The sequence below is a fragment of the Pelobates fuscus genome, chromosome 4 (assembly GCF_036172605.1).
Source record: "Pelobates fuscus isolate aPelFus1 chromosome 4, aPelFus1.pri, whole genome shotgun sequence".
NCBI lineage: Eukaryota > Metazoa > Chordata > Amphibia > Anura > Pelobatidae > Pelobates > Pelobates fuscus.
This window is the reverse complement of record NC_086320.1, coordinates 270,889,638-270,903,488: the sequence shown is the minus strand read 5'-3', so window position 1 is coordinate 270,903,488 and position 13,851 is coordinate 270,889,638. Positions and strand designations below refer to the sequence as shown.

The 13,851-nt window shown below is 38.4% G+C and overlaps 1 protein-coding gene across 1 annotated transcript in view; it reads right to left on the bottom strand.

Moving 5' to 3' along the window:
• Positions 1-13,851, bottom strand: part of EZH2 (enhancer of zeste 2 polycomb repressive complex 2 subunit) — a 44,769-nt gene that overhangs the window by 13,793 nt on the left and 17,125 nt on the right. The window contains exons 3-13 of the mRNA XM_063452113.1: positions 12,390-12,518; positions 9,944-10,060; positions 9,115-9,235; positions 8,427-8,582; positions 8,225-8,327; positions 6,616-6,779; positions 5,505-5,579; positions 5,308-5,399; positions 2,747-2,987; positions 762-931; positions 70-164 (exon numbers count right to left, since the gene is read on the bottom strand). Of these exons, the coding sequence (XP_063308183.1) occupies positions 70-164; positions 762-931; positions 2,747-2,987; positions 5,308-5,399; positions 5,505-5,579; positions 6,616-6,779; positions 8,225-8,327; positions 8,427-8,582; positions 9,115-9,235; positions 9,944-10,060; positions 12,390-12,518 (1,463 nt within the window). The remainder of the gene's footprint in view (positions 1-69; positions 165-761; positions 932-2,746; positions 2,988-5,307; positions 5,400-5,504; positions 5,580-6,615; positions 6,780-8,224; positions 8,328-8,426; positions 8,583-9,114; positions 9,236-9,943; positions 10,061-12,389; positions 12,519-13,851) is intronic.

Below are 13,851 nucleotides of genomic sequence, written 5' to 3'. Positions count from 1 at the left end.
GCCTGACAATCATAGGGTTACATCTTGATTAATGCATATTACATAACATAAAAAGGTAAAAAAACAGACCTGTGTTTTCTTTTCTTCTTTCGTGGAGGCGTGTCCACATCCTCGGCAAGAACGGGTGCAATAATACTAGATTCCTTTACTCTGAACTCATATACCTGCAGCAGAAAATATGGAGGATTTGTTTTTCCAGTGGATGAGTTAGGATAAAATTCTGGGCATTATGGAAACAAGGTAACACAATAAAAGCCAATGTCAAAGGCTTCAAGGCCATTTAAAGAGCTTTGTTCTCACATACAATATGCAATCATTCAGCTGTGTATCATACAGAACACATACACACAGACTGTGTTGAAGTACGCAAAACCGTAAATAAAAAAAATTGTGTGCATTGATCTCAACAACAAGAGCAGTTTTCTTGACAACCAGTCAATTATTTTAAGGGAACCATGCTCATATTTCCTAAAAGTGTAACATGTCCATGCTTTTTTTATGGTGAAATAAAGGCTAAAATTAAGATTTATTTCTGAAAGTGAAATACAAATTCTGAGCATATCAATATTTTGCTCAGAAACACAAGTCAATCTGCTAAAAGATTTGTGTAAATGCACAATCACCTATGGTGTTTTATCTGGACGTAAAAAAGGTAACATCATTTTACGGTCATTCAAGACCATAGAAGACTATCATGCTGTAAATGGATTCTGGTTAGCTCATTCATAAGACATTTTTAAAGGGAACGCCAACACACTTACCTGCCGACAGGTCTTGGTGCCAATAAGCCTTGCAATTGCACAGAAGTTGTCATAATAAGTTCCAATTAAGACTCTGAACATAGATGCTTCTGCCCCACTCCATTCCACATTCTCAGGCGGCTCAATATTAGGATTCATCTTTATTGGAGTGTGGCATCTCGAATTTGCCTCTGTAGCAGAAATAAAAGAATCTGATTTTATGAGGGAAAAAAAAATTGATTGTGTATTCTGGAAGGGCACTTCCCTTGTGGCACCGTGTACCAGAACACTGTACCCCTATTGTTTTAAAGAAAAATAGTGGGAAAATGCAGGAAGGGGAATACTGATCATAAAGGGTGTGGGTAACTGTAGCACACATACTGCTCAGCACAAGAGCTTTCTAAGAAGGTGGTTAGGTTCCAAATTACTGGAATAGCAATGGAAATGTTTTTCAACAGAACACTTATTGTGGAGTAAGAAAGTTTGTAGCACAAATTACCAATATGAAGATCAAAATGAGAATTCTGCTTCTAAACAAGTACCAACGTATTTACAGGAGTCTGAAAGGCCACAATTGTAAATGTAACTTACCAGGGACACTACAGGCACCAAGACAACTATAGCTTAAAAACCCAGCTTGGGCACCATAACTGCATCAAAATGAAGTTGTCGTGGTCCCAGGTGCTGGCTCATTTATAGGGGTATGAGAGCCGTTTAAAAAGATTTTGAGTAACAATGTTCCAGCGTCCAATCTCCCCGCTTCTCTGTCCTTCAGTTTACGCAATCTTTAACCCCTTCTTAAGGACACAATTTCTGGAATAAAAGGGAATCATGACGGAATATTTCCGTCATGTGTCCTTAAGGGGTTAAATTGCAAGCCTCTTGCAGAATTGAGCAGCGGCACTGCTGATTGGCTGAAAGGATCAGCTGAATGCTCTCAAGCAATCAGCGGCGCCGGTGCCGATTCTGCAAAAGCTTTCTGGTTTAAAGATTTATAGAAAAGAGAAGGACTGAGATGCAGGGAGCTTGGTGCGGTTACACAGACTTACGGTTTAACCCCTAAAGATGAGCCAGTGCCATGGACCTCCTAGCACCAAATCTACATTTCATTGAAGATGTTGTGGTGCCTGGAGTGTTCCTTTAATGATGGAGAATTAATGACTGCATGTGACACACTCTTCCTAAACACTTTCTGTAAAGTGAGAGCCAATGTTTAAACTTAATTAATTGCACATTGTTTAATTATGAATTTCTTATCGCCTGCTCTGTTATAGCCCTCTAGGCCATGCAGGAGCTTCCTGCATGTAATTAAAATTACATTTACAGAGCAAGAGATAAAAACTTCCTAAGCAAATTAACATCTGATTGAAAATGAAACCTTGTTTTCATGCAGGCTGTAGGAGTCACAAGCCAGTGGCTATGTGGCTAGGGCTGCATAGGGGGTTTATCGCCTAAATGGCAGAGAAATGTTTTTATTCCTATAGTAGCCCTATAAATTTATATTTCTGTCAAGTGACAAGTTTAATGAATTTGTGTTTTGTTCCATCTGACATGGATAGAAACATAGAATGTGATAGCAGATCAGAACCAATCAGCTCACCTAATCTTCCCAATTTTATTTAGAAATACTTTCATTAGCCGATGGCCTTATTTTATATCTAGGATAGCCTTATGCCTATCCCATGCATGCTTAAACTCTCTCACGGTGTTAACCTCTACTACTTCAGCTGGAAGGCTATTCCATTCAATATTAACAGAATGTGACAGCAGTTTTGTCAGCATTTTAAACCTAGAGAAACCTAGCCGTACATTGTGCTTCAATTTGAGAAGGGGTTTGGTCTGTTGTAGAGCAGGGTTTAATCTGCATTCAATCAAAAAGGTGAACTTTAAAAGTCTAACGTTATGTGTTCACTGTAAAACAGGTGGGAGTCTGTACTCTATGCAAGTTTCAGAGTACATGATAATTATTTTAACAGTTCATGCCTTTTATTGTAACTACTACTAACCAGAGGAACTGGAGGTCTCATCCTTCTTCTCCTCCTCTTCCTTATCATTGCTCTCTCCTCCGGTTTCAGTGCCAGCTTCTCTGTCACTATCTGTGTCCTTTGATTCTGACACATTGACAGTGGGTGTGCTTGGTCTGCTAGTGTTATTCGGAAGACGACCTCTTCTACGACCACCAGGACGCTTTGGTGGGGTCTTTATTCTCTCTGCAGTTAGAGCTGCAGCAAACTCTCTTGCCCCTTCCTACAAAACCAAAATCACTTCATGAAATTTTATAGCAAAATTTAAACCCTATGAAACAAACTCCCTTGAAAAGCCACAAACACCTCTAGAATACATATACGTATATATATATATATATATATATATATATATATATATATATATATATATATATATATATATATTTTTAAATAAGATTAAATAACTTCATTAGTTGCACATGGCTGGTGATCTAATGGATACAACTGTTGGATAGAACAGCAGCAATAGGACAATATTTCGCATCAATGAATATGGACATTCAAAATATATTTTGTGCAGTATGTACTTCGACTTCTATTTAAAATTCTAGAAAATAAGTGGCATTAAACACACAATCATAACATTTGTTTATTTCATGCAACCAATGGTTACAAAAATCTTATCAGGGGTAGCTTTATTGATACAGCGCATGCGGTTTTACACTGAATACACTTTCTGCCACCTTAAAGTAGATAGGCTAGGGGTGTGAGCTCATACCATCAACACTGAGTGTGTTTTAGTAAATAAAGTGATACAAATTCAAAATGAATTTCCAATTTATGGCCAAAGCTGAACTGGAAAAAAATGATTCCATTCAGCTGTGCTTCCAGTTAGGCTACTTTGACCTAAATTTGAAATTCACTTTGAATTGCCTGAAATTCTCCCTTCACTAAAGAACTATTAGAGTTATTTACTTAAGTAAGAATTTCCAGGAATTCAAAGCAATTTAAAATTTAAAAGGACCACTCTAGTGCCAGGAAAACAAACTCGACCTGGATCATTTTTCTAACCTAGCTTATTTTGGGATAAATTGTGATATCCAATCTGAATTTCAAGCAGTTCTCACTTTAGTAAAAACCCTACCTGTATCTGTAGCAGCCATCTGTAGAACAGGAGGTTAACACTACACATGTTTTTTGAATGGCTGGCAATAACCGTGGGGGTCTTGCATAGAAAATAATCAGTATCTAAATATGTACATTCAAATTCATCACTAGACATGTATTCTAATTTTAGTTTTTCCCCTTTGACGATTTCTACATGTTAGCATTTAACCTTCAAAATAAGTTTAATAGATTTTAACAATTTGGAATATCACCAACACTCAAATTGACTCTAGATCGAACTTATTTTTTTTTTTCTTAAAATCCATGTTATATTAGATTCACTGATGTGCAAAACAAAAACCTCTTAAGTAAACCACAAAAAGTGCAGCTACAGTTTCTTCAAAACATATAAACATATATACACACACACACAAACACAATCTATTGTGATTAGTTAAAGCCTCGGTCTCTTTTGCCCATTTTCCAGCCCCTCTGAGTCTCTGTGTCCTCCCAGCCCCTCTGAGTCCTCCCAGCCCCTCTGAGTCTCTGTGTCCTCCCAGCCCCTCTGAGTCTCTGTGTCCTCCCAGCCCCTCTGAGTCTCTGTGTCCTCCCAGCCCCTCTGAGTCTCTGTGTCCTCCCAGCCCCTCTGAGTCTCTGTGTCCTCCCAGCCCCTCTGAGTCTCTGTGTCCTCCCAGCCCCTCTGAGTCCTCCCAGCCCCTCTGAGTCTCTGTGTCCTCCCAGCCCCTCTGAGTCTCTGTGTCCTCCCAGCCCCTCTGAGTCTCTGTGTCCTCCCAGCCCCTCTGAGTCTCTGTGTCCTCCCAGCCCCTCTGAGTCTCTGTGTCCTCCCAGCCCCTCTGAGTCTCTGTGTCCTCCCAGCCCCTCTGAGTCTCTGTGTCCTCCCAGCCCCTCTGAGTCTCTGTGTCCTCCCAGCCCCTCTGAGTCTCTGTGTCCTCCCAGCCCCTCTGAGTCTCTGTGTCCTCCCAGCCCCTCTGAGTCTCTGTGTCCTCCCAGCCCCTCTGAGTCTCTGTGTCCTCCCAGCCCCTCTGAGTCTCTGTGTCCTCCCAGCCCCTCTGAGTCTCTGTGTCCTCCCAGCCCCTCTGAGTCTCTGTGTCCTCCCAGCCCCTCTGAGTCTCTGTGTCCTCCCAGCCCCTCTCGGTGTCTCTCCTCTTAAGACCTGTTCTGTCTCTTTTGCCCCTTCCACAGCCCCTTTGTGCAGTGTTCGTTTTGGCAGCAGATTTCAATTTACTTTTAGTCACAATCTTATGACTAAAATGCCATTTTAGTTTTAGTTGTATTTGTCATCTGAATGGTTTTAGTCGACTAAATCTCAAATTTTTGTAGACTAAAATGGTTAGTCGACAAAATGAACACTGCTAGGAGATAAATTTAATACACTTATTCTACATAATATCTCCTTCATTACCCTACCAAATAAAACAGAATGGTCTCCTAATAAAAAAAGAGAAAAAGGGGAGGGAATAAAATCCACATACCAAAAGCTGATAACAGTTGGGTCCACATGGTTTGCCGTCATTTGCAGCCTCGTTATTTTTTCTTTTGTAAGTGTTTGGAGTTGCGTGAAATGCTGTTTTAAAAATTAAACAGAAGCAATTGTGCCGTCATTTGAGTGTGATGCTCAGTGCTTTACAATTAACTCCAAATCAAAACATTTTGTAACCAACTTACAAACCTTTTGAGTCTTTCTTATTGGCTTCTTTAGGAATTCTTAGATGACTGCCCACCCACACAAAAGGCAACTTATTCTCTACAGTGTAAATTGGGGCAACACAGTTAGCAAGCAATAGCCAAATGAAGGAAAAAAAAAAGAAAAAAAGGAAAAGAAAACAAACAAAACTGAATTTCAACGCTCTCACTACAAGCAGCACAAACATACAAAAAATAAAAAATTAAAGAATTCCAAAATGATAAAGTGCACATGTGAATAAAGTGAATAATCCTTTAGCAAACTTTTCTTGAGGAGATGGCGATACATCCTTTAAAAATGCAATTACTTAAATGAACGTCTACATGCATAGGCGTGTACAGCATTGCATTTGGGTGTACAGACAGATTTAAAAATAACAATAAACTTTACTTAAAATTAGAAATTTAGAATTTGGTACAAAATACACATTTTGCTCTAGTGATAACTATGTATATACAGACAAAGACAATTTATTTTCTGGAAACACGCCAAAGCAAACTCAAGCTAAAGTACCCATGGAGATATAAAGGACAGTGAGGACAATTTGGTCCCGAATCAGGGTGTGCCTTGGGCACATCCCTTACACATGCCTATTCTGATGTGGTGGTATGTGTGCATGTGCTAAACTCAATTTGTTTTTAAAATTCTTTTAAAATTCTATGTGAAATATTATGTAAAAGAAGAATTGTGTGCAGCCAAATGCTGATGTAAATTTCTGTTATATTTGTTTTTAACTGGTGCACACAGAGTGAGATTATATTCTATACCTGTTTTGAAAGAAAGAAAAAAAGTCAATTGTTAGTTTACACTACGTAATATGGCTCTATAAAAAGCAACACATTAGGTCTCCCTAGTAAGAAACAAGTTATTAGATCTGTGAAACTTTAGAACAGAATTGGCATATAACGATGACATGCAACTTTAGGTTAGTCAATATTCCCTACTCTGCTTTTATCCAACTGGGCCATAATTTCAGTACCATAGCTGGAATTTATAGCACAGTGCTAGGGTAAGAAGAGTCGTTAAACAAGATTCTAGAGGGAGTGTTACACTAGAGTACAATTATGTAAAGACTAGAAATAGGAGGTGTACTTACGATGCAAAAAGCAGTCATACTTGAAACATCGTCTACAGAAAAGGGTATGGAATGAGTGAAGACTTTGTTCTCGCTGTACAGATTTTGCATTCGGTCCATCTATGTTTGGTGTGCACTCAGGTGGCAATGCTCCAGGAAGCTGTTGCTCTGTTAGTTCTTTGTATCTAAATTAAGGAGGGCATATTTAGATTAACGCCATACTAATGCCAAATAGAAACTTAAAGGGTTACTCCAAGCACCATCATTTCAATGATTTGAGTTACACCCCCAGCACATGTGATTTTGGCAGCCAGGAACTCTGTTCCAGGGTGTCTGTCAATTCTGTGCAGATTTAACATCGGTCATAAGCATGCATGAGACAGATGTAATCTTCTTCTTTTCAGAAAGAGCACATGCAGGTGGAAGAGTGCATTTCCCTCGCTCACTTTGTGCACATCCCTCTATGTTTTTAAATCAAAGATTCTTTCATCTCCCTAACTCAGATTGCACGCAAGTGCTTAGAGTCAGCAAAAAAGTCCAGTCACGCTTCTCTATGACAGGCCTGTGCATGGCATGTGTAAGGCCTCTGCTGACATCAGATGGAAGAGGGAGTAACAGGTAAGATTAAAATCTTTTATTTTGGGTGTGTGTTGGGGGACCTTTTGGCAATGCCCAATAAAGCACTGTAACCCTCAAAACTGAATCTGACAAAGGGTTGGAGTAACCCTTTAAGGAAACTAAAGCAAGTACATCCAAAACAAAGGGAAGGGGAAAAAATAAACAGAAGTGTCAGAGCAGATTCTATGTGATCATTTCAGGAAACAAGAACAAGCTTTTAGTTTTCCAATTCAGAAATAGAAACGACATATGAAATAAAAAAAGAAGAAAAAACAAAAAACAAAGCAAAACTGTAGGCGATTAACGGAAGCGAATGAAAATTCTCCTATCAGTTCTTCAATCAACATGAACCAGATTTCAGGTATTTTAGAACAGCTGACATGGAAATAAAAAACGCAGAGTTATATAAGAAGTAAGCTGCATGCATGAAACACCATACACTTATCACCATTCTCCCATTCAGATTAAAGCCTAAATGCCCTGGCCCAATTATTAAAATGAATCTAGAACCATCAGAGGAAATTTGGACATAGTTATAAGGATTTATCAATGTCCAGAGTTTGCATCACAGCTTCCAAAATTAGACTGAATGTAGTTCAGATTTCAGTCTGTCCAGAAGCAACAGCTGAAACCTGGAACCAAATACTCAACAGAAGTGGCCACTTTTAACCTGAATATTCAGTTCAACCAATTAAGACAGAATGTTTGAGTCAAACCTGAAAGCAGATTGTGTCCATTTCTAATCTGTAATTTATAAGCCAATACATTGCAAAAAAACCCCCCAAAAAACAAAACAAAAAAAACATCACTAGCACCATTTAGATAGAGAAATAGTCCATAGTTGCCAAATATAAAGATTTCATTAGGTCGGTCTGTAAAATCCAGGTGAACTTATGCCATCTACTGGATCTGCTCAGAGTGAATCCAGTTTGTGTTCAGTGTTTGATATACATCGATTCTATATTTTACAAAGGATTCACGAGTGACAGTTACTAATTGTTCAATATCTTACTTCTCTTTTAGTTCTTCAGATGTGCCTTTGTCTGGAAACATTGAGGATATTGCTTCAAAAATCTTATCAGATGGAAACTTCTTGGGTAGACTAGTCACTTTGTCTGTAAATGGCATTGAGAATGGTTAGCCTTGAATGGAATGGAAAGCCCGAGAATCAATAAGAAATACTAAATCCAGAAAAAAAAGTAGTACAAATTTACCATCTATGCGCTCATCGTCATCATCATTCTCTTTAGATTTGTCATCTTTTTCATAGTCTTGAGTGTCGTCTCCATCATCGTCATCTTCATAATCACTATACTGGCTCAGTGCATTCACTAGCTCCACAAATATCTCATCATTGATAAAACCACATTCTAGAAATACAAAGAATGCAATCACAGAGGACCCAAAACATATGCGCACACATTGATCCCAATATCGTGGTGTAATACTTCAGAAAGACAATATGAATCAATAAAGTGAATCACACCTAAACATTAAGCACGTGTGAAACAGCATTATTAACAGAAGACATATTTCAAGCATGGTGTCAATTAACATTTTTTCAAGTCACTCTGTTACACTAGTTAGCGGCAGGAAAAAACAAAAAAAAAAAAAAAAAACACCTCTGGACTACAACAGTTCCCTCCAAGACATTGTGTTTGTGAATGAGAGTACATACGGGAGTAGTACATTTAGGACACAGATGACAGGTAAATAAAAATTAGTTGTGCGGATAGAGCATTGGTGATATAATGCCACGGCAATGGAATTTTAACTGTAGTGAAACTGCTAGTGAAGTAAGTGAAGTAAAACTCCCTGGCAAAAATCAAAGACTGCCTGTACGTATATCCCTCAGTATCTAAACTAAGCTGTTAAAGGGTTCTGAAATTACATAGTTCTCACCTCTGTCTCCATGCACTTTTCCATCATAATTTTTAATGAGTTCTTCAATAAAGGTCCCATCCTGGTCTAACACTTCATCTCCCATATAAGGAATGTTATGTAGCACAGTCTCATCTTCCACCTAAAAAAATATAAAAGGAATAGGTAGAGAACTTCATCTCCAGAACAGTCACAAAAGCGGACATGAACTCAAGCACACTCGCGGTGCAGATAAAACCAGCAATGCAAATCACATTTAATCTGAACACACTTAACAGAGCATCATGGAATGTTATTTCACACAGAGTACATGGTAATATTTATTTACCCCCACGTGCTAAATGCGTGCAAATTATAGCAAAATCGTTGAGAAGGCCTTCCAGAGAGAGTGGGGACTTATAAGCCATGCAAGTGCTTCTACCTGTCCCAATCCCCCACCATATATTTAAGGGTGTTGGTTGGGTTTATAAGCTGCAGCAATTTCATTCCAAATTGCTAGTTATAAGTAACTGAAAAAAGGCAAAAAGAGACAGAGAAGCTCCTTGTATAATGGTGAATCCAAACTGAGGAGGTTGCTAAAGTGTGTGAAGTGTCTCTTTAGGCTACTGCTGGCTCGCCTTTTAAATGGACAGTGATCGTTTACCCCAGTAAACCACTGGGTTGATGAAGCACTATTAGCATGATTTTTTTAACCACATTGTGCTCAACGGATTGGGAATTAGGCACCCCTCATTTTCTGGCTCCAGCTGCCATTCTTTTAACAAGGAATGTACGAGTTGCCGGAGTCCCCCTTTTTGTCAAGATCAAAAAAACACTGTAAAATCTTTAAAGCTGCTAAGAAGTAACTTACCATAAAATTCTGCTGCAGAGGAGACCACGAATACATGATTGGCACAGAGGCTACAGCGTTGAGTGTTTTTAGGGGGATAACTTGCTTTGGGAAATCAAAATCACTTGCCACAGAACACTAAATAAAAAAAAAAAAAAAAAAAAAAAAAAGATTAAAAACAGGCATGGCAGAGACAAAACAAAAGAGTAAGCCAGTGTTGTACTATTAAGGGTAATGTAAAGGGACAAATTTCCAAGCAGACATTTTTTAGATAAAAAGTGGAGAGTTTAACGGGTTTGTATAAGTACTTGTTTTTTTCCCCCATTCTTGAAAAATATATATTGAATGAGCTGCACTTCATGGTTTTCAAATACAGTTTTCAATTAATAAATCATGATGCCACTAGGACTTCAGTAGAAAGCAGCAAAGCCATAAATATCATTGTGAACAAATTAATGTAATGCTTAAACATCAGCACAAAGATGTATAACACGAAACACTGTTCTTTTGCAGCAGCTATTACCCCATGCCAGTGTGTATGGGTACTGAATGTAAAGTGTGTTATTGGTAGGTGCTTTCAATACTGAATCCATACATCTTGCAAAAACGGTTACATTAAAGGTCTTCTTAGATCCAGGCCAACTTTGTCAAGTCTTGTGTTAATAGTCATATATAGTGTGATATCACACATTATTAGGGAATCAAACTCCACATAATTATAATAGAACATAACATGCCAGGAAATTTTGGCCAGAGGCAGCCAGGAAGTTTGAGGAGTAAAATTACATAGTTAAGAAGAATCAAACAAGCCATGTATGTCTAGGACATTATTGCTGCATGACAATGCGAGTCATTAAAGCAGCGGTGCCCAGAGGGAGAGCCCAAGATATTCTAAAACTACAACTTCCATGTTGATTTGTCATTCTAAAAAAGGTATACAAAACATCATGGGAGTTTTAGTTCTATAACATCTGGGGGTCTACCTTTTGGGAACCCCTGCTTTAAAGGGTTTCTCAAATAGAATATAGAATTCTGCCTTATTGGCATTATCTTTCACCCCAAAAATAAATGCTCAAAGAGTTTTGAAAGAAGTTTTACTTACCTCAATCTAGGACAGGGTGCAGCTCCCTAACACACCCTGTCTGACGTCCACGCTGATGAGCGGTTATGTCTGTCAGCAGCGTGCAGTGCACGCAGACGACAGCCATTTTTTATGCACAGAATTGACATTGGGCAGCCTGGAACAGTTCTTGCCCCCTGCACACAATTAAAGATTTCACTTCACGTGCAGCGTTTCAAGCTGAAACACTGCACATCCAGACTCCCGCCACCATGACCTCTTCAAAAAGATGGTGGTTGGGGTAACCCTTTAATATAGTTTGGTGACAGGTGACCCTTAACTACTTTCTTTTAACAAGTTCCCCTAGCTGAAACACTAATGTAACTGGATCTTTAACACACACCAAGTACTAATAAGTGAAGCTTATAAAAGATTTGATTTGCTTTTTATAAAACAATACAAACACATGCAGTATACATTATGCAGAAAAGCTGAAAAAAATTGAGCTACGGTTGTGCAACATATAGGTCTCTATAAAAAGGGAGCAATTAAAAAGCCCTTTAAAAGTGACACTCTAGGCACCAAAAAAAACCAAAAAACTACAGCTTAATGTAGTGGATCTTGGATAAAGACTGTCCCTGCAGGTTGAGTAGTGTAAACTGTGATGTTTCTGATAAAAGGCTGTGTTTACACTGATGAACAACACCACCTCTAGTGGTTCTCTCTCTGACAGCTACTGGAGGGGCTTCATGCAGGTCCAGCAAAGATGGTAGCACTGACATTTGGCATCTCCCACTCTGCATGGAGATGCTGAACACTCCACATAGAGATGCATTCAGAGCATGCACAATTGACTGCCAATGTTTCCCGATGGATCATCCAGAGGTGGAGTGGCAGCCACGGCAAAATGGTGTGCCGGGGGAAATAAGATACGTTTTTATTACTTGTATCCCGAACCTAACAAGACCGTAGAAAACTCTTAATGAATGCATGTTTATATTCCTAAAGCTAGAGTGTTCCTTTAATGTGACTTTTATAATGGGGTTAAATAAGGATCAGAGGAACATAATTCTACTCTTACTGTATCACAGAACAGAGAGAGAAAAGCTTACAAACAGGAAAAAAAATTAACATATTTGTTAGCAGTACAGAAAAGCCACAGATTGTTTAGTAAGAGAAAAAAAATAAAAAAAAAAGTCCTCATTTGAAATAGATGTTCTGTGGTTTCTATTCATATACACATTTTTTATTTGTATTATGGTTCTGTTCATAAGCCACAATATTTTTCACAGGTTTATATTTTTGTGGACATGGATATAATATTACAAAAAGAATTAAGAGCCAATGGAATACTTGTGGTACATAATGCAACATGTTACTTGTAATAGATTAGTAATTGGGACCAACCTCACGGGTCCCACGCAGAGAGCTTACAGAAGTCATAATGTGTACAGGTTGGATCCTTCGTTGTTTCCATTCTTGGTTTAAAAGCTCAGTCCGTTCCAAAATCTTTTGCCGATTTGAGTTGAACATGCTCTGCAAAAAAACACAGGGATTTGAAAAAAATTGCAATGGCAATAATTATGTTCTGAAGTCTTGGTTTTCATTCATCTTAAACCTCGAGACTGAGCAAAAAGTTTAGTTTGCCATCTAGTTATTCAAATAACTGCTGGTCTAGGACAATATGTACACAATTGTTTGCATATATAAACAAATGTTTAGATATATAAATGAAAGTGCTGGGAAATACATTTTTGATATTCAGTGAGTGTTTTAAAAAAAAAATTAAAAAAAAATCTGTTGTCAACTGATATAGCACCAATATTACACTAGTGCTAATACAAACCTATATCCAATGTACTACACGGTTTACTTAAAGGACCACAAAAGTCACCCAGACCACTTAATCTCAATTAAGTGGTCTGGGTACAGTGGTCCTCTAAATTTGCAGTTTAAAAAAATAAAAATAAATAAACACTGCACTGCAAAGTTAAATCCACCTCTAAAGGCCATCTTCCTTACAGCCACTAGAGGCGCATCTGCAGCACTAACCTAGTAAAACGGTGTCACATGATCACTGACCACAATATTTTTCTATTGGAAAGCGTATATGAGTGTGCAGTGCATGTGCCTCAGGTCCCCAATACTCCGCTATAAAGAGTATTGGATTGGACCAATGACAGAGGAGGCCATAACTCCTTGATAACATTGTAAGAGGAAAGAAGCGACGAGCAAGTCTCAGCACTGAAAAAATGTGAATGCTGCAAAGGAGTTGCCTGCACCTGCATATCACTAGAAACAGGGGCACAATAGCATTAGGAATGCAGGTTTGGATTCCTAACGCTATATTGTCATTTTAAACACCATCTCAAACTCACTTAAAATTCCCAATAAATCATGTTTCAGTGAAGAACTACGCATGTCGATACAAATAGAGAATAAAGACTTAAATGGATATTAGGGTTCATAATGCTGAAAGGAAGCAAGGGAGAAAACCCAATACTCTAAATTGTATTGTAATGTTAGCGTGTCCCTTTAAAATGTCTCTCCCCGACTGCGGTTTTTCCATATTCTGCAAAAAGCCCTGTTGGTGACTGCTCCACTGAGAGTCTCATGGCAGCAAGGTGCAGGGGAAAGTGGGGTTTATTTATCAGAACTGATCCCTTGTGGTCGCAGCCATGGTCTTCTTGACTGTTCTTTTCAGCTCCTAGTAATCCTTACTTTGTCTTAGTATATCTTTTGACTGACTTGGAATTTCAGTCAAATTTCAACCCAGCAATTTCTGAAATACTAATTTTGGGTGGAGGGGTGAAAAAATTTTTTAAGACACATGAATGCCAATTTGGAAAAAAAAAAAAATCTGTGATAG